General features: G+C 40.7%; 1 protein-coding gene across 2 annotated transcripts in view; it reads right to left on the bottom strand.

Annotated features, from left to right (window-relative positions):
- Positions 1–687: 687 nt before the first annotated feature.
- LOC147702930 (F-box/LRR-repeat protein 3-like) overlaps positions 688–18,688 on the bottom strand; it is a 126,991-nt gene continuing 108,990 nt past the window's right edge. For both annotated transcript variants that reach the window (XM_086931516.1, XM_086931517.1), the window contains exons 4-6: positions 13,282–13,404; positions 10,862–11,033; positions 688–6,849 (exon numbers count right to left, since the gene is read on the bottom strand). In XM_086931516.1, the coding sequence (XP_086787642.1) occupies positions 6,206–6,849; positions 10,862–11,033; positions 13,282–13,404 (939 nt within the window). In that variant the 3' untranslated portion in view covers positions 688–6,205. The remainder of the gene's footprint in view (positions 6,850–10,861; positions 11,034–13,281; positions 13,405–18,688) is intronic.

Genomic DNA, 18,688 nt, shown 5'->3' with positions numbered 1-18,688 from the left:
CATAGATTGGTTTCAAAGATGGGCCTGGAAATCCACTTGGGCCTTCCAGTCATGACCAGGTGATTATGGTGATTATAAAAGCAAGTGGTTGGCTTTACTCATTCAATTATAAGCCATCTCTTGTCATCATATGTAATAATGAGGAGAGTATTCAGAGACACCTATCACATAAACCTAGGTTTGAACACGTAGGAGCATTTGGTGTAAAAATGTTTGAGTAGCCTAAAGCAAAACAGGTAATCGAGATTCCAGGACAATGGATGTGAATCATTTTCTGTTTAGCTGTGTTAAATTCTGCCTATTAATAAGGTACTTCATTTTGTTTTCTTAATAAATGCAATGCCACAGTGTATGAACACTGTGATGACTTCAAGCAATATAAATGCCCATTTGAACTGAGGCCCACAGATTTACCGTTTCAGAGGCCAGAGTTTGAAATACTCTGCCACTTGTCTTGAGTATTGAAAAATCCATCCATTTGCTAAGATGACATCTAACAACTTTGCTTTAAATTTGGGCTAAACTATCTGATCACTTTTTTCAGTTTCTTCGCTTTAATTCTGTCACAGCTTACTCAGTTGTTACGTTTAGAGCCCGCTGGCCATAGTGCGCGTAATAAATAGTTTTAACATAAAATTACATAACATAAAATAACGTGCTACCAAATTATTATGATGTAAAGTTAATTTAATGTTGTCTATTTTATATGTTTATACTGCTTATATAAGATTAAGTACTCAACATTTAAACTGAAAAAGTACAGATTGGCAAATGTAAACAAAACACTCTTTTATGTCATGCTGACAAAGTCTGATTTTTAATCAATAACAAAAATCATTTTATTTAAAGTTATCTGCAATAATTACTGTACATTTAAAATATTTCTGTTGCAAAGATATCCCTGTCTTTCATTTATTACATGCAAACATGAAAAAATCTGAATTGACTGGAAACACATTGATGAAAGATAAATAATAGCATCCTGAAAATATGCAATACATTGCCAGTAATGTAAAATAACATAAACCAGGACTGACTTATAAACCCAAGGGAAATGTTTATCCTGCAAAAATGTGCAAGTGATCCCCACTCACCACTACCACATTGTGCTCTTGTCATGCTAAAGACAAAAGAAAGTCTATCATTGTTATTACTCATTATAGTGCTTCTTTTATACCTGTGATGCCAAAAGAGTAACACAAAGACGATTTTGTAGCTTTGTAGAACGTACCCTTCTATTATGTAAATAGTGCTATGGACATTATTGAAACATTTGAGTATAGCACATTTAAATAGAAATGTCTATTAATTTGACTAGCCACGGAAGGTACTTGAAAACAATGTAGTAAAAAATGCTAGGGGAACTCTGCATGCTGAATTTATAAAACGTTTGGTGAACCCCCAGATCACCAGAAAAGTAGTTAGATTGCTTATTCTATTAAATAAGTTTTCCTAGGCAAAATCAGGATAACTATGAGTGATACAGCAATGTTGTCATTTTAATGCTGTACACTATAACTTGTAGAGGTCAGCCAGGAGCCACCACATAGGCCTCCATTTGTTTATTGTGAAATTTATCACACTTGATAAACCCCAACTCCAACAGTCGAAATTTATCAGATGTGATAAAAATCACACAAGTTTTTGATGACTAACATACTTAGGCCTAGATGTATCAACCCGTTAGCGAATCACAAAGGCCGAAATTCGCAGAATCTCGGCCTTTGCGAATCTCAAATGGTCTATTTGCATGTTTTGTCATGCATAAAAAATTTGCAAATTAAGGATTCGCAAAAATTTGCGATTCCTTATTTTGCCATAGCATTTAAGGAATCGCAAGCTTGCGATTCCTTAAATGCCATGTATGTAGCATTTTTCAATTGCGAATTTTGGTTAAGAAATCGCAAATTAACACCAACTTGTAGTTGATGTTAATTTGCAAATTCTTTAAAAAATGCACAATTTGGCATTTTTGAAGGTGGCATGTGATGCACACACATGCCCATAGGGCATGTATATGCGCCATATCCACACACATGTATATTTCAGGGGTGCAGCAGGGTGTCCTTGAGACACCCCTGCACCCTTGAAATTATTCTCAATTTGCGATTAGCAAATTGCGAATCGCAAATTGAGATTCATTTCACAGTCATTCCTATGGGCCTCCTGGCCCATAGGAATAAATGGGAAATTATTTCTTAATTGCGAATTCGCAAATTGCGAATTCGCAAATAAGGAAGATTACGAAATAGCGATTTTTTACGTACATCCCATCTTGCGATTTCTAAATAGTGATTCCTTAAAAATCGCTATTTAGAAATCGCAAATTGGAATCTTGATACATCTGCCCCTTATTTTGGTGATTTCCACACCAAAATCTGCATCTTTTGGTAAATCATGAGCATTTAATCCCTGGTATATCAGCAGGTTTCTTCTGTCTAAATTTATCTCAAAACTCTTAATTGCGATATGTGTGGTAACACTAGTTACCGCAGACATTGCGATTATCTGGGCCACTTGTAATGAGATGTTGGTTGGATAGGGTGTTTCGGAAACGAGCTACCACAAGCTGACGGGCACATTTGGTGAAAACTGACAATGCCAGCAAGCCTGCCATGCCATGCCTTGGCTGCATAATGGACACATTTAACTTTCAAAGGTCACAAATCTAGGCATGGGCTTTAGCGCACCATTTGAATGCACATATAATATTGAATGAACAGAAGAAAACCAATTGATAGATTCACAGAGAGACAGAGGATTAAAAATAATAGAAAACTGAACCAAAAAACTCATATGGACCTAGTAGAAACTAGAAAGTCAAAAGTAGCAGTGGGAAAGCATCAAGATAAAAGAATTTAGAGACATACTTAAAAAAGCGTTAATACAATAACCTTCCCTAATGTATAATTTAAAAAGTGACTAACTTAAACAGTGAATAATGTTTCAGAAGTCTCTACTATTCTTTGTTTTAAAGAGACAAACAACATTATAGTTCATTAAATAAAACACAAGAGAAGGTTTTGTACAGCACACTTCCTGAACTCTTATCTTTTAAAGGTTTTTTTTATACAGTAATGAAGGAATAGGAGGCATAGTGAAATTAACCAATTGACTAGGATCACACAATTAGGTCAAGTGGGGAAGTCAGGACTGATACCAGGTGTTCTGGTTTCACATTTTCAATTCAGCCACCAGATGATTATCTCTTTCCCTCTCACATTTTACATTAGTGGTTAATGCTTTGACTTTACTTCTTGGTGCGTAGTGGCAGGTAAAAGTCATGTGAAGGCTTGGTTAGTTGTCCACACCATGCATCTGCTTCACGCCCCCTTCGCGCCCCTTTCAACACCATGACCCATGCATTGCTGGCATTGGTGCAGTTCTCAGAAATACCACAAAGAGGACTTTGTGGCCCCCAGGGAAATATTTGTGAGTACCCATGGTTTAGATGATCCTTTCCTACAAACCTACATTCCTATTATCATCATTTACTACTTCCATAAGCTACAGAGGTACTACTGGGGTTGCCATCCTCTACATTAAATACTTTTAAAGCCACTCACTAACACACTGAAATAGCTTTTTCTATTAAATTTAGATTTATGGACCAATTTTAAAAACACCCCATTAATTCCCCAAAAATGTGTACATGTCAATTATAACAACAAAATAATGTATTGACTCACAGAAACATAAAAATGTTTTTTAAATAGTCTGTGAAAGCTCATGGTGGCATGTTTGCTGTTAGCATGATACATGTTTTTAGTGGATGGCATGGCTGAAGCTTTATTTTTGTAGGTCTGTAACGTAAGATGCGCCCAGCATGGACCTGCGCATGCCTGTAGCATGTTTTATATAATTAAAATCTACATACATTTAGGTGCTTCAAGCCCCAAAAATTGACCGAACTATTGAAAAAATAAAAATAAAGCTAGAAATATTTTCGTTTGAAATTTAAATTTGCAAGTGATGTTTCCACTATATTTGAGGTGTCTCTAACTCTGTGCACAATTCAAACTACTTTCTTTTGAAGTGGATGTACAGCTGCAACCCTGTTGCAGAAACCCTAGACACAGGATCCACATATTTATTTAATGCATTCTGGATGTGTTCTACAGCTCCTTTGAGGGATGGGCAAGTGTGTGGGTGTTCTGGGGATCAGCAAAGTCTAAAAAGTAATTCATTTTTTTTGCCCAGTGCCATGCTAGATGTATGCAGGGGCTTCCACCAAATCTCTACAAAGGACCTATACCCAAAGCATCTTTTAGGAACAGTCAGGGAATTCAGCCAACATCCTGAAAAGCTAATTGTGAAATCTTTAAATTCCATCTCCCATTGTTCAGTCAAGAGATAACCAGGACACAAATACTTCTTGGTGGATGATGGCCAATAATTCTGCCTGGGTTTTTACTAATTACAAACAGCTATCACTCAGGGACTTTGTCATGATTTATTTTTATCAGGAACATTTCCTTTCTGTCTAACAAACTATTTTTTACTTTTGTAAAAATACTTTTTTTTGCTTTCATAGACTGACCACTGTGATGATATAGAATTAATAATAAGTTAATGTTCAAATTATTTGACAATTTAGCAAATGAGGAAGCACAGGCAAAAGGAGTGGGTGTATTTTCTCATTGTATATAGCACAAAACAGGTGTTCATCTTTCACCTACTGTAAACATCACTTTGAGGGGGTTAATATGGTAGCCAAAACAATAATGACAGCATTAAAACAGATGGAGACAACCTTAGAGCTACTGCAGCGGCCATCCAGTATAATCTTAGGATTCACTCCACACCAACAATTTAGGACCAATGGTTTCTGAGATTTACAAAAAAAAATGCCTACAAATAAGATGGGAACCTTGTTTGATAAAATATGGCTAAATTAAAAAAGTTTTGCTCCCATGCGTCTAACAAAAGATGTTTGCCAAAACTGCATTATTGTATTTTCGTTAATAGTTGATGTATCTAAGTTATCATGTTCAACGCTTATTACAAAAGGTTACAAGACATATTATACAGGGATTGTCAAATTACAAGTTTTCACTTTTGTAGAGTAATAGAACGAAAAGAAACATAGATAAAATACATTTTCTCAGATAATCTTTGGTAAAGAATATATCCTCATTTATGTATAGACCTCTTACATTGCTAGATACATTTTCGTAATCGTAAAGTGAAAATATGACGCTTGTATTGTAAATCACAAATAAATATTAAACTTTCATAAAATATATATATATACTAGGTTTAGCATCTTTGCATACCCCAAACACCACTACTAAGTGCTAAAATGCCAATGATTTGTTTTAGCAAATAATATACCACATTTATACATACAACAATGGTGAATTAATCAAAAATAAATATTTTATCTATACAGTTATGTTTCTGTACAATTTCATACATTCACAGTTGAATAGCCTTTTATAATTATCAAAAACACAAAAGCAGAGTGCTATGTTATACTCAGAATGAAAAATTATTAATTTTAATAGCAATTAATTTCAGGGCGCCTATCAGAGTTTACAATACCTAAAACAAGCGTAACTGATATCAGCAAATGAGTAAAAAAGGAGGAGGTGTGTATGAACCAGTATAATACATTTCTGGCCTTTATGACTTAATTATTATCAGTCATTATTAATAATGCTTTTAATGCCATTTGTTTTTAATTTACAGTTTAATGTACCAACAAATATTAAAAAAGCTATCACACAAGTACGGAGTACTTGAAAATGTTTGTTCAGCTTTGTTATTTCATTTATCTGTTTTTCTTTCTACAGAATATTTGACAGCTCTCTTCAAGAAGTATATACAACTCAATGGTCTACCCTGATATTTCTTCTATCCGTATGTTACATTCAGTGTGATCTGAGTTTGGGTATACTCAACTTGATGTTGAGTTCCATTACCTTTAATAGTTTAAGATTTAGTATGTAACTTGTGAAATGTAGATTCATTATGTGTTAGAGTTTTTCAAAAGCTGCCTACATAAAAATCATTGTCCATTTTTTTGTGGTTCTGAGTTCAAATCTTGCCATTGATTCTTTGTCCTCCTGAAATAAACTGATTTGAGCAGAGATTTTTCACAACTTTTTGTGAATTTCAATGACATTATTTTTCACAGTTTTTAATTGCATAGAGGTAAAGTAGTCTAAAAAGATTCTTCATCTTGGAAGAGTTCATGAGTGGTTCACCAAGTGGGCATCATGTCCGGAAACCAAAGTCGTCCTAGGTGCTTAGATACTTCTGAATGAATTTGTTCTAGGCTGTATTTGCTGTCTGGAATAAGAACCTCTTCCATGATCGACAGTTGTGCAAGCCTTCCCCCACACATCTTTACAAATTCCACAAACCCACTGCAGGTGACCTCACACTCACCAAGGCCCATAGCGGTGAGATTTTTGCAGCGTTCAGCGATGCGGATGAGTTCATCATCTAAAGGCTGTAGTCCATTGGCACAAACGACTAACTCAACCAAACGTGGGCAGTTCATTCCTATCCTGCCCAGCATGTCTTTGCTTACTGCACGACCAAAATAAAGGTGGGTGACAGGAGTTTCTTCACGGAAGAAAGTATCAAATTCATCTTCATACAGAAAGAAATACATAACAATGCTGACCTTAGGAGAGTGCCGAACAAGTGCATCCCAGCTACTCTTTTTGATTGTGTGAAAGTGGGTTTGCCCTGGGTTTTCACTGACCACATCAATACGAAGATGTTCAAGATGAACATGTTTCTCACTTGAAAGAGACAGCAGCAGTTCATCACTGAGAAGATGATAGTTCAAGGCAAGCTCCCGGAGGCCGTAGCACTGGTCAGCCACACAAAGAATCCCTGAAAAAGAACAAAAACCAATGAAAGATATAGATTGCAATGAAAAACATTACTTTATAGCGTATCTCTTTATGCATTATTTGGTATACATTAAGGCTGGTCTGGTAGATTCTTTATCAGTACTAACAGAAAATGTATTGAATTATAACACTGAAAATCTAATTGATAATTTATCACTTGTAGGCACTGAGCCTCATTCTGCTTTCTGAACAAGTCCAAAAGTCTTTACTAAGATGTGCAGGGTTATGCGCTTCCTCCTCATGAAATGCACCATCTGTCACTCATCAATTTATTCACAAAAATAAATTGAATCTTAGTTGTGGAGTTACATATCTCCTTTCCATAAACCAATGCATGACATATCTGTTTTAATGCAAATTAAATAAAGCAAGCCCTGTAAAAAAAAAAATAATTACAATATTTTTATTGAGTTTTTACAAATAATCAACAGATGCAAGTAACAGAATAGGCAAAACAAAACATTTGGCTGAGACATCCTGACCAAGGACCAAATGAAAACTGACATTACATGCCCTCGAGCCCAAAGTATTCCCACCAAGGACCACAAATCTTATAATATTTGTGTGGGCAACCCTGGGCTGCATACACTGGCTCCACCATTTTCGAACACCAGTCCATTGTCTGTTGTCAAGCTAACAAGTCTAGGCGGCAGTCAAGTTCTAGTTTGTGTGATGTCCCTGTTCACAAGAAATGAAACCATACCCACAAGATATAGTTCAGAGGGTCTCCCTTCAAAATCCTCTCACAGGCCCAGGTGTCCGATCCTTGGCAAACAGTCAATGGGCCTTCCCAGCTCCCCTAACAAGACCCACATGAGGAGGGACCAGTATTGGTAAATAAAGGGGCACGTCCATATTACATGGTAGAAGTCTCCTTCTTTTGCCTCTCATCTAAGACAAGAGAGCAATGGAAGCCAGCAGAGTCAAATGTGTAGTGGATCTCCTGTAGTCAGGAGAACATGGCCAATTTTTATGGGGCCATGAGCGCTTCCTTCTATTCCACGTCCTCCAGAGCACTAACCCATGGATCCTACTGGGCACAGGGACCCAGGAGCAGGGCCAGCGCTATCGTGACCAGTGAGCGGTATATTTGAAAGACACCCCCTTCCCTAACTGAGCCATAAGAATCTTACCTTCCATGGGGTCAGTTCAGGGACCCCCTCCAATATGGACCTATGCATCAACAGGACATGGCGGGGCTGTAAGATTCAGAAGAACTGGAAGTGGTGTAATTGAAATCTGGCTTGCAAGTCTGAGAAGGACTGCAAATGTGAACTCCGCCAAACATCACCCTGATTTGAGATACTTTTCAGATCCCATCTCCCGAACCCTTCAAGGCCAGCTACTTCACAGACACAAAGGAAGTGAGGCAACACCATAATTTGACAAAATGCAATCCTGCTCATAATATTGAGGGGGAGGAAGGACCACTGCTCCAGATCTCCATGCATGTGTGTCTGTAGGGGTTTCAGATTCAATGACCATACCAGATCAGGGTAGGTGAAATATACATGCTAAGTTAAAGGAAGCTTGGTTGTCTGAGGTGGATGGGAGCTGTCAGTCGTGGCCGTACAAGGGGTAAATCAGTGGAAACAGCAGGGACTTCGAGTGGTTGGCCATTAGGCCAGTGGCTTGGCCATAAAGAGTAAGCATATGTAGTGTTCTGGGGCCCATCGCCTCTGGTTTGTTAAGGAACAGCAAGATATCATCAGCATAAAGTGCAATACAGTCTTCCTCAACTCCCATCTTCCATTAGAACCCCTGAACCTGTGCGTTGCAGCAGACCCAAGTTGCTTTTTGCTACGGCAAAAAGGAGGCAGAACAGGCAGAAACCCGGTCTAGTCCTCTTTGGATCGGAATTGCCACTGAGAGTGAGCCAATCACACAGATCAATGCTGTGTGCACCCAGCATATAAATTCTGAACACATGAAATAAAACAGGACCCAAATGCTCATTTGGACTAGGGCATCATGGAGGAAAACCCACTCAACGGAGTTGAAAGCTTTCTCAATGTCCATGAGGAGAAGAGTATTAGAGCCGCAAAGTACATGAAGGTACACCACTGCTGCTTGTACTCCGCGGATGCAGTGATGTGTACCACAATGGGGCATGAACCCATATTAATTGGGAGAGATGAAAGCAGGGAGAACTCAGAGCAGACAACTGGCCAGCATTTTAGCATAGATTTTGATTTAGGAATTAATAAGTGAAATCAGCCTGTGGGAAGTGCAGTCTAGAGGGGATTTTCCGGCTTTATCCTGGACCACAATATCCAGTTTGTTAAGTTCTGATGGGCAATAGCCTTGGGTTATTGCATTGTTGTAGAGCGCCAACAGGTGAGGCATAAGGACTGTGTGGTATTTCTGGTAGTATTCTACTGGGAAAACATCTGGTGCCTGAGTTCAGGGACAAATGGTCTGTAGGCACCTATTCGAGGGTCAAGGTTTAATCAAGCTCCAAGACAGGCAACTTTTCAAGAGAGTACAACGATAAATCCACCTTCCACGGTGAGAAATACTCATGTAGAGGCTGGTTCAGAAGGTCCCCAGTCAGTCAGTACTCACTAGCCACTATTGTGTCACTGGGGGTATTGCATCTCTAGGGCACCATTACAGATAGGGGACACTTTTCCTGTTTGTACCACAGTGCTCCTTTAAGCAGGTGCACCAGGTAAAAACAGGAAAAGTGTGCCCCATCATGTAGAATGTGTTCCCCCCCAGTGCAGCCGCGAACATCCGCTTCCCTGGGGCCTGAGCACTCAAGAGAAATATGGAGCAGCTCCTTAAAAGCTGCTCCGTCTTTCTCTGTGCAGGTGGCAACCCACCTGCAATTTAAAGAGGGATGTGAGATCCCCTTGCAGGTTGGTGCAGTGAATTTAAAGAGGGATGTGAGATCCCCTTGCAGGTTGGTGCAGTGAGTGACTATACCCGCCTGCAAGGGGATGTCTGGGGTTTCTTTCATCCCTCCAGATGGGCTTTCTTTAGGAGGCACACTGAAAGCGCACCATCTTTTTGTTGCACACTTTCAGTGCACCTCTTAAAGGCATGTTTGCCTCTGAGCCTGCGTCCAAAATATGGCTCAGAGGCAAAGAGTTTCCCTCATTTGCAATAGGCAACTCAGGCATTCCCTATTAAGCTTAATTGTACAGCAAAGTCACTCTTTTTCACCGAAGCACACATCTTTGCTCAACTAAATTCCATAGGGAAAGAAATCAACAGGTGGGTGAAGTCATATTCCCTATCTCACTGATGCTTCTTAAAGCTCTTTTTCTGTTGATCACATAAATTAACATTGGCGAAAAATGACCTACTCACCTGGCCTATTTTTTTTTCAAATGTGGCCTTGAAAACCTTAACAATAAATAACTTAATATAATTCAAAATTGTAATTATTAAATTAATCAAAACAGTAAAAGATTCTTAAAGGCTTTATAGTCAGATTACATTTTCTGTACAATGTAGGTTCGTATGGGATTTTAGACTGAGAGCTTACATTCAAAGTACCGTGAAATCTGTAGGGCATAGTCTGAGCTTCAAAGACTGAAAACACTTTAACGTTTTTTTCAAACATTCCACAACTTGAAACAAAGTCGTTTAAGGATTCTCATTAGCTGTCATTGTATTTAGAAGTTTTAATGACTAGTAAGAATGAATTGAAATATTTGTTATTATAATAGCTGCCTTTTCATTGTATTAGTGAATAAACTTGTTGATATACTGTTACTCACACATTAGTAAAAATAACCACCTGAATTTAATAATGATATTCCAAACCTTTTTGAACTACTTATTTCTATCGTGAAAATGGTTTAGTGTTCTATTCCGACAAATTGTTTTTATTACAATAATTTCAAATTGAAGGCTGGAGTGAGCAGAATTCAAAATATCAGTTTTGAAGAAATGTCATTAATATACCTTGTGCTGCAATCGTCCTCAACCCACACATTTTCCTTTTAAAATCCACATTATTACACAATGAACTGTTTACGCACCTGCAGGGGACACATGAGGGCAGCTGCTCATCTTTAGCAGTTTCAGCGTGTCGCTGTTGTTAGCAACAAGCACCTTCAGGGATGGATCGTCCACAGGCGTGTCATCGATCTTTATAGACGACAGGGATTTGGAGTTCACAAAGACCACCGTCAGGGCAGATACAAAATGGGACTGTGGGGCAATGAGAGAATGTATGAGGCCACCACAGAAACGTTCAATACATGTAATATGTTGCACAACTAAAACTATGGACTGATACATAAAGAGCTGATCACTGGAACTCTAGTTGGCAATCTATGTATTAAGTGGCTATAGACTAGGTAACCAGGATCATTCAGCAGTAAGGCCTAGGCAGCCTGAATAAAAGAAACATTATATCCAGTGTGCAGCTTGAGGGGTAGATATACAATGAAAGGGGCTCAGTGCATGCCGCAAGCCATTTGGCTGCGTCACACGGAGTCACTTTTAAAGCACAAGGATGTGACATATTTACAACAATATGTCGCATCTCCGTGCTTCCCCCTGCGCTGGCGCGCAACCTGCTGCCATGCGCTGTGCAGGCACCCCTGCACCATGGTGCAAAGATGCCTGAGTCACAGGGATGATTGATTATGTGCAGGAAGGGTTTCCTTCCTGCACATAAACAATCAAAAATGGCGTTTTACAACGTCTATGTGTGCTGCCTTAGCACACATAGAACTTGCAAAACGTCATTGGTTTAATGATTGTTCATGTTCAGGAAGGGACCCCTTCCGGCACACAAACAATCTCCAGAGGTGATTTCCTCTTACTATGTGTGCTGCAGAATGCCTTTCTTCTGGGGCTGCAAGCACCTCTGTTCTTTCCAGTACGTCGTACATCCCTGAATTTGTGTCTACTAGCCATTTCTGCTTTAGAAAACAGTTTGAACACTATAGGAAGACTGAAGTGTTTAGCGGTCCCTCAAGGGAAAGAACTCCTATAAAGGCTGCTGTCACCACCATCTCTGTGCCCAGGGCCTCTCCTAACATAATACTCAAATGTTGTTCCCACTTGCAAAGGAACCTGCCTTAGCAATTCCATCCAGAAATCCTCCAAAGTGAAAAACTTTGCGGCCGGCCCAGTAGGTAGTGGGTGTTTTGTAAGGTTCTCCCAGTAGAGAAAGAGCCAGATTATGCATAATGGTGATGCTAGCAGAGAGCTGAAGACAGGGGACCCAGAAATAAGCACTGAAGGCAATATCTTCACTCACTCCCTCATATACTTTGCCTGTTCTCAGTGAGATTAAACATCGGTTCCCATTCCAAAAGCCCCGAAAGTATGGAAGGAAGTGAGTCAGATTCTCCATATTGATGAGTAAGAATCCTCTGGAGAACATATAGAAAAAGACAAATTTGGCGGCTCTGATCTCCAAACAGAAGGCCACGGTTACAAGCCTTAAGAAGGAGCTGAAAGAAGGAGTCAAAGAAGGAATAGCAACATGTAAGTAAGGCTGGAGGCCCCAATTAAATGCTCAAGCCCAGTAAGGAGAAAGGAGAAGGACAAATGTGTGAATAATGTGTTTACCAAACCACAGGCACCTCGTTTTGTATTCTTAGGGAGAGGAGTTCTATACTTTCGTCGGTGACAGGAAGATCTTAGAAATGGTCAAGGTGACAGTAAGGGTATTTGAATATGCCTATTGGTTTTAGTTTAATCAAACCTTTTTCCTACATAGTTAACTCCTGCTTCTATTTATCGTGATGATCCCCCTCTCTTTAATAAAAATAATTGTCAACATTTTTGTTCCATGTATGTTTAACAATATGAGCCTTGGCGTTCTATTTTCTATTCTCAAGTAATGTCAAACGGTGGCGGATGTCCTGCCCACCCATACCCCAACGAAAGGTTCATTGGTGTCAATGGCACTCTAAACAAGGAAGACGGGATATCCGTCATTTCTTGGTGGAAGTCTCACATCCCCCAACTCTAAGCAAACATTGGTGGGCGCGGCTCATCTTATCTGCACAGCACTCCCTTCTAATGTCCTGTTGAGTACTTTCATTGCTGTTATTGCCCTCTGATTCTGTCTTGCTTAGGGCAAATTATTCTTTCTTTTGATAATATGGTGGATCTAACATGTCCATACATCACAGTCTAGTGACTTTATTTACCTTAATATGAATTTTGCTTTGTAGAACAGTGGGCCCTTTATGCTTCCATTAGATACAACCACTTATTGCAGAAGTCCAAAAGATGTATGCCATTAACAGTGGGGGGTTTAATTTGGTGTCGGACAGGAAGGAGGTAGTGAATGATCAAGATCAGCCTATCTTACTAGGATTGTTTGACCTAATCATACTTATGGATTAATTTGAATTAAGACATAATTTCACAGAAGCACTGTCAGGTGTGTCTTCATTGCATCATTTATATATCAATAATAACAGTGCTTATTTACCTTGGACACATTCATGAAACTTGGTCGCGCTGTTGAAATCAGGCCTAGAGTTTTGATCGAGCAGTTCACCAATTGCGACAGAATATCACAGGCCGCCTCGGCAGACTCAGTGCAACTGTCCACCTATAGCAAAGTCAAAAATAATTTCTTTAAAATATTGGGCCTTATTTGTGAAGGTCTTAGCGCTGCCGGTGCGTCACTTTTAAAATGGGAAAAAGTGACGTACTAGTGGCGGAAGGCCTTCATAAATGAGCCCTAATGTATTTAAAATTCATGTTCATTCAATGCATTTTGTTTAGAAACGAATAGTCATGATATTAATATTAAATGGCTCAGGAATTAGGTCTATATATTTTAAGAAGAAAACATTTGTCACAGGTAATCAAGACAAGTTTAGTCTTATAACAACATTACAGTTTATACACGTACACGTTCCATTATAAATATATTAAAAACTATAATATAACATAATATGTAGAATTTAAAAAATGCACTAAACATTTATGTAAAGAGACAATGGGGCACATGCATCAAGATAAGGAATTGCGATTCCTTAATAGCGATTTTTAAGGAATCGCTATTTAGGAGTCACAATTCCGTATGCATGTAGAAATTGCAAAATAAATAGTGATTCCTACACATTTCCTAATAGTGAATCGCAAATTGTGATTTGCTATTAGGGAATGTATTCCCATTCATTCATATGGGCCTAGAGGCCCATAGGAATAAATGGGAAAGCAGTCGCAATTTGCGATTACCAAATAAGTTATCGCAAATTGTGATTGCAATTGCAAGGGTGCCAGGGAGCATTAGGCCCCCCTGATGCACCCCCAAAAAAGGTAAGTGTGCACATGTGGTGCACACACATGCCTTAAGGGCATGTGTATGCTCCACATGGCACTGTGAAAAATGCCATTTTGTGTATTTTTCTAAGGATTTGCAAATTACCATCAACTTGAAGCTGATGATAATTTGCGAATCCTTAATGCAAAGTCGCATTTTTAAAATGCTTCATGCATTGCATGTAGGGAATCGCAATCGCGATTCACTTAATGCATTTACAAAATAGGTAATTGCAAAAATTGTGATTACCTATTTTGGGAATGCATTTAGGTTTGATGCATGGGAAATGCCTTTTTACCAGTTGCAAACGGGTTGATTCTGCTAATAGGCCCGTTTGCGACCGGTCAAAATCTTGATGCATGTGCCCCAATGATCCGACCATCCAACTTGTAATGGGCAATACGTCCAATACAATAGACAACAAGAGTAACACTTTCTCCAGCGGATAAGAACACTTTATTCTGGGTGGGAGTAGTTGCCTAATAAAGTATAGAGCTGAACCATTCCATATGCATTTGACTAAGTTATCCCCCTCATTACCCGCCACACAGCATGATAAGTATGGGGCAGTGTGTAGCAAAGACAAGGAGACTGCCAACACAACACAACAGTGGGCTTTACTGGGAAACTAGAAAGTGGCTCTAGTGACAGCATAGGCTTACAATATCTGTTATCTCTTGCTATGTTGTGGCATTTAATTTCTATAAGGAGTTGGGACTCCAGGTAAAGCTCATGGTGTTAACTGAATACGACTAGCCTGCGCAGATTTGGCTAATAAATGTAGAAAACAGATATATTTCTAGCTTGTAACAGGTCACAATGTCTTCATTTCCATTATGCAGGGCAGCAGCCAATTAATCTTAACGATTTGTACCTATTTCTGCTCAAAACTATCATGCTTCTTTGAACTTCCATGCTTCAAAAACTGGCATTGGAAAAAGGACCATAACAGTCTGGCACATGGGACTCAAGTCTATTATCTGAAAAAGGCAGGATTTGCTCTGTGAGCACTGGATCCTCTGTCTCGTGACACATCCGTGTAGTAAAACAAGACTGACTCAAGGTAGTTTCTGCAGTATCCTCCTGGCTTTCTTACTATCACTAGATCAGCACATTTGTAGACAACGTTTTACTTTGTACCAGTTTAGAATGTTTGGAACGTGCAGCCCTCAAACTTGAGGAATGGATGATACCTTCCTGAATCGTTATACGAACGAGCAGGTAGTGTGAGTACCAGCCATAACCAACTATTGATTTTACTTCTGATACCTGGACCTCTTGATATCTTGACCTACAGCCTCTTCTTGTTGCAAAAGCTGAAAGAGTTGTGATCCTACACTAAGGACCCTATTACAAGTTGAGCACAGTGAAAATCCTAGGGGGAATTTAGTGTAACCTCGTCAGTGCTTAATTTGTGAGAGAGAAAGAATAAGTGCCAGGGCTCTCCTCAGGAGACCAATGCAGCTTGCAACACACATTGCCCATGACATGCTGAAAATGACAGGAATAACATCAACTACTAACCATCACATTCCTACAAGTGAGACAATCCAGACTATTCCAGGGCCCCACAGCTATAGGAATGGCTTGGGCGGAAGGTAATAGTCATTTTTAATGTATATTAAATTAATAATTGACTGCTGTTTTGGACATCTTTAAATTGCCCAGACAGCGCCTCCTTGTGGCAGACTGTATCAAGCACCGGTGTTGACAATTAAGTGCTGGTGCCATGCACTGGAAGCCACCGGCTCAAATTAAGCACAGGAAAAATCTTTCCCTTCCCTCTCTTCCCCCCATTACCACTCTCCACCCTGTACCACTCTCTTGCACACTATCACTTGCTCAGAGCACATAGTAAATATAAGTCTTAAATCCCATGGCATTAGGAATTCCATGTGGAATTCAGCCCTGTTAACCCGTGATCACACAGATAGTCTTCATTCCTTTTAGTTTAATTTATAATGGAAGAAAATTAGAGCAGGGACAACAGTGGAAATAGTTAATGCCAGTCACCCATTGTCTCTGTACAGATGTCCTCCTAGTTTGTAATCAGGCCCTGAAGGTGTCATGTTATATGTGTCAATTACCAGCCGCTTTGACTATCGGACTCCCTGAGGAAGGGGGTTAGCTGGTTACTAGTAATCAGAATGCAAAGCTGAACATGACTTACGCAATCTTGCCCTGGAGAGTTTCCTCATAGCAGAAGGTGCAATAAATCCTTACAAAAATTGACAATAAACAATACTGCCATAATTTTGGTTGTTAGCTAATTTTCATGACCACAACATTTCTTATGTTTTCAACAGGGACATTTACAGGTAGATGGCAATATAAAGTCTAACTTTACCGACCAGCAGCGTTCTTACACAGGCTGCGGTACGAGGGTTTGAGTTGATTTTTATTGTTTGATTTGTAGAGTGCACTATGCCCTTAGGCGTGAAGGAGCTGCCATCAGAATGGAAGCACACTGCAGGTGGAGCACTTAGGGTAGGGATGCAACCAAGTCTTTAACTTCTTACGGAAAGCCATGTGATCAGTTACAATAGCAATGTGAAGGTATTCCACAATTCGGCAGCTGCTACTGAGAAGTTGCGGCCACCCCATCTCACCTTTCGAGCCCAAGGAATAATCACGTTCCTTTGGGAAGAATACATGAGCTGCCTTTTAGGTGTGTACCATTGGAAAGCTAACCTCAGTGCAAGCAATCCTTGTTGGTGCAGGGCCACAGGCAGCGGCGTCACTATGGGGATGCGGGGGGTGCGGCCCGCACCGGGTGTCACCATCCCACTGGGGTGACACCAAGGCAGTCAGCAGCAGTGTGTGCTGTCAACAGTGCAGGCTTTCAGCGAAAGTAAACGACGTTGCAACCGCAACGTACGTGCAAGTGCACCAACGCTAACTTTTCTGCTCTTTCTGGAGGACTGTAATAGGTGCCTGTGCGCAGTGCGCACTGTCTCCTCCTCCGCAGCGTCAGCGCGCCTCTAAGGCCCGCCGCCCGCGTACAGGCGGATCGCGGATGATGTCATTCTTCCTCTCGGATTGATTCTCAATCCGCATGCGCATTGGGACCTAAGTGCGCGTGACTGGCAAGCAGCAGGAGGATCAGAGGTGAGGCGACACGTGTCCACCGGTTGGGTTGGGGTGAGGTTCCGTGACAATTGTAAGTGGTGTTTTCGACTCGCACGAATATGGTCGAGTCTGGTATCTATGAACCGCAAATGACGAGTTTAGTAAGTGTGCGCAGTTTCGCTGTGCTAACTTAAACCGTTCGTTTGTTATGTGGGTTTTCCATCTGTACCCACGGGTTCCATCTTAGATACGGCATCCATTTTGTCTCTTGCCCTCAAGTAGCCAGCGAACGGACGCTGTCCGCTTCGCGACCCTGGGACTCCCAAGATATTTGCGGAAGACACATGTCTTTTGTAAGTGTCTTTATGACGAGGGGGATGCTGCTGTAAAGCAGATGGCGCCGCTCGAGGTTCATCTTGCCGCACGGACTTATTGTCTCAGCCGTGCATCTCATTAGGCACGTCCCTTTGATGCCTGTATCTCGTGTTTCCCGATACCTCCCCTTTTACACCCTTTCCGATCTCCCCACTGTCTCCGTCTTCCTCTGCACCTGTCTTTGTTCCTATTTCGATCTGTTTTACTGCCGATTGGAATGCACTAATGTTGGGAAGATGGGTTTTTACAGTTGGGAACCGCCAAATGTTTCCGCACTTATGTTCCGGACCTTATGTGTATCAAAGTGACCAAAGCGACCCCTCTGGGGGATAATGGTGGGAACCGGGTTGTAAACCTTTGTGTACCATGTTGTCCTATGGGTAAAAACTGTATAAAAGGAGCGATTCCACAGAACCAATTTGAAGCAGTCTCCCCAAGTTGCACGAGTTGTACTTGTCATGATATCTGTGTTCCCTGCAGCAAATAAACCTTTGAATCTTTGACGCCGAAGGAAGTGTCCCGTGTCTCTGTCATTCGTACGCCGGAGCAGGTTACCCACGAAGGTTTCAGGTGTTGTGCCCTGGCACCGCTGGGTCTTAAAGAACCCAGTCCTTCAGTTGGCGCCCAACGTGGGGCTGCATCAGTGGTACCGGTCCAAGCCCGACGATCGTGAGGAACTTCGTGTGAAATCTCCGAGGGAAGGTGCACTCCGCTTCATCGATCCTGTTGTCGAAATAAGTGGCCCGAAGACTTTTCCCGCGAAGATTCCCGCCTCCTGACGGCTGCGACGGACTGCTGCCCTGACTGTAGACCTGTTTTGGCGCCTGGCGTAGACCTTGGTATAGCGAGACGATTGACGGGCCTTCCTGGAGACGCCATCGATCTTTGAGTTAAGTATTTGTGGGTCGCTCCCAGAGTTCTTGGTTGTTGACACTTTTAGCGAGTGTTTTTGTTGTTGACGCTGTGTGAGTGTTTTTGTCGGTGACACTTTGCTAGCGTACTTTGTTGTGTTGTTTGACGACTGCAGCCGCCAAAAACCGAGGGTTTTTGTTCTTTGCTGGGACTTGGTAAATCCCGTAACCCTTGAAGTTTGTGAAACTCGGCTAGTGTGCAAGATGCC

Source organism: Lissotriton vulgaris, chromosome 7, assembly GCF_964263255.1.
Source record: "Lissotriton vulgaris chromosome 7, aLisVul1.2, whole genome shotgun sequence".
Taxonomy (NCBI): Eukaryota; Metazoa; Chordata; class Amphibia; order Caudata; family Salamandridae; genus Lissotriton; species Lissotriton vulgaris.
The sequence above is the reverse complement of the archived record's forward strand: the minus strand, read 5'-3'. Positions and strand labels throughout refer to the sequence as shown.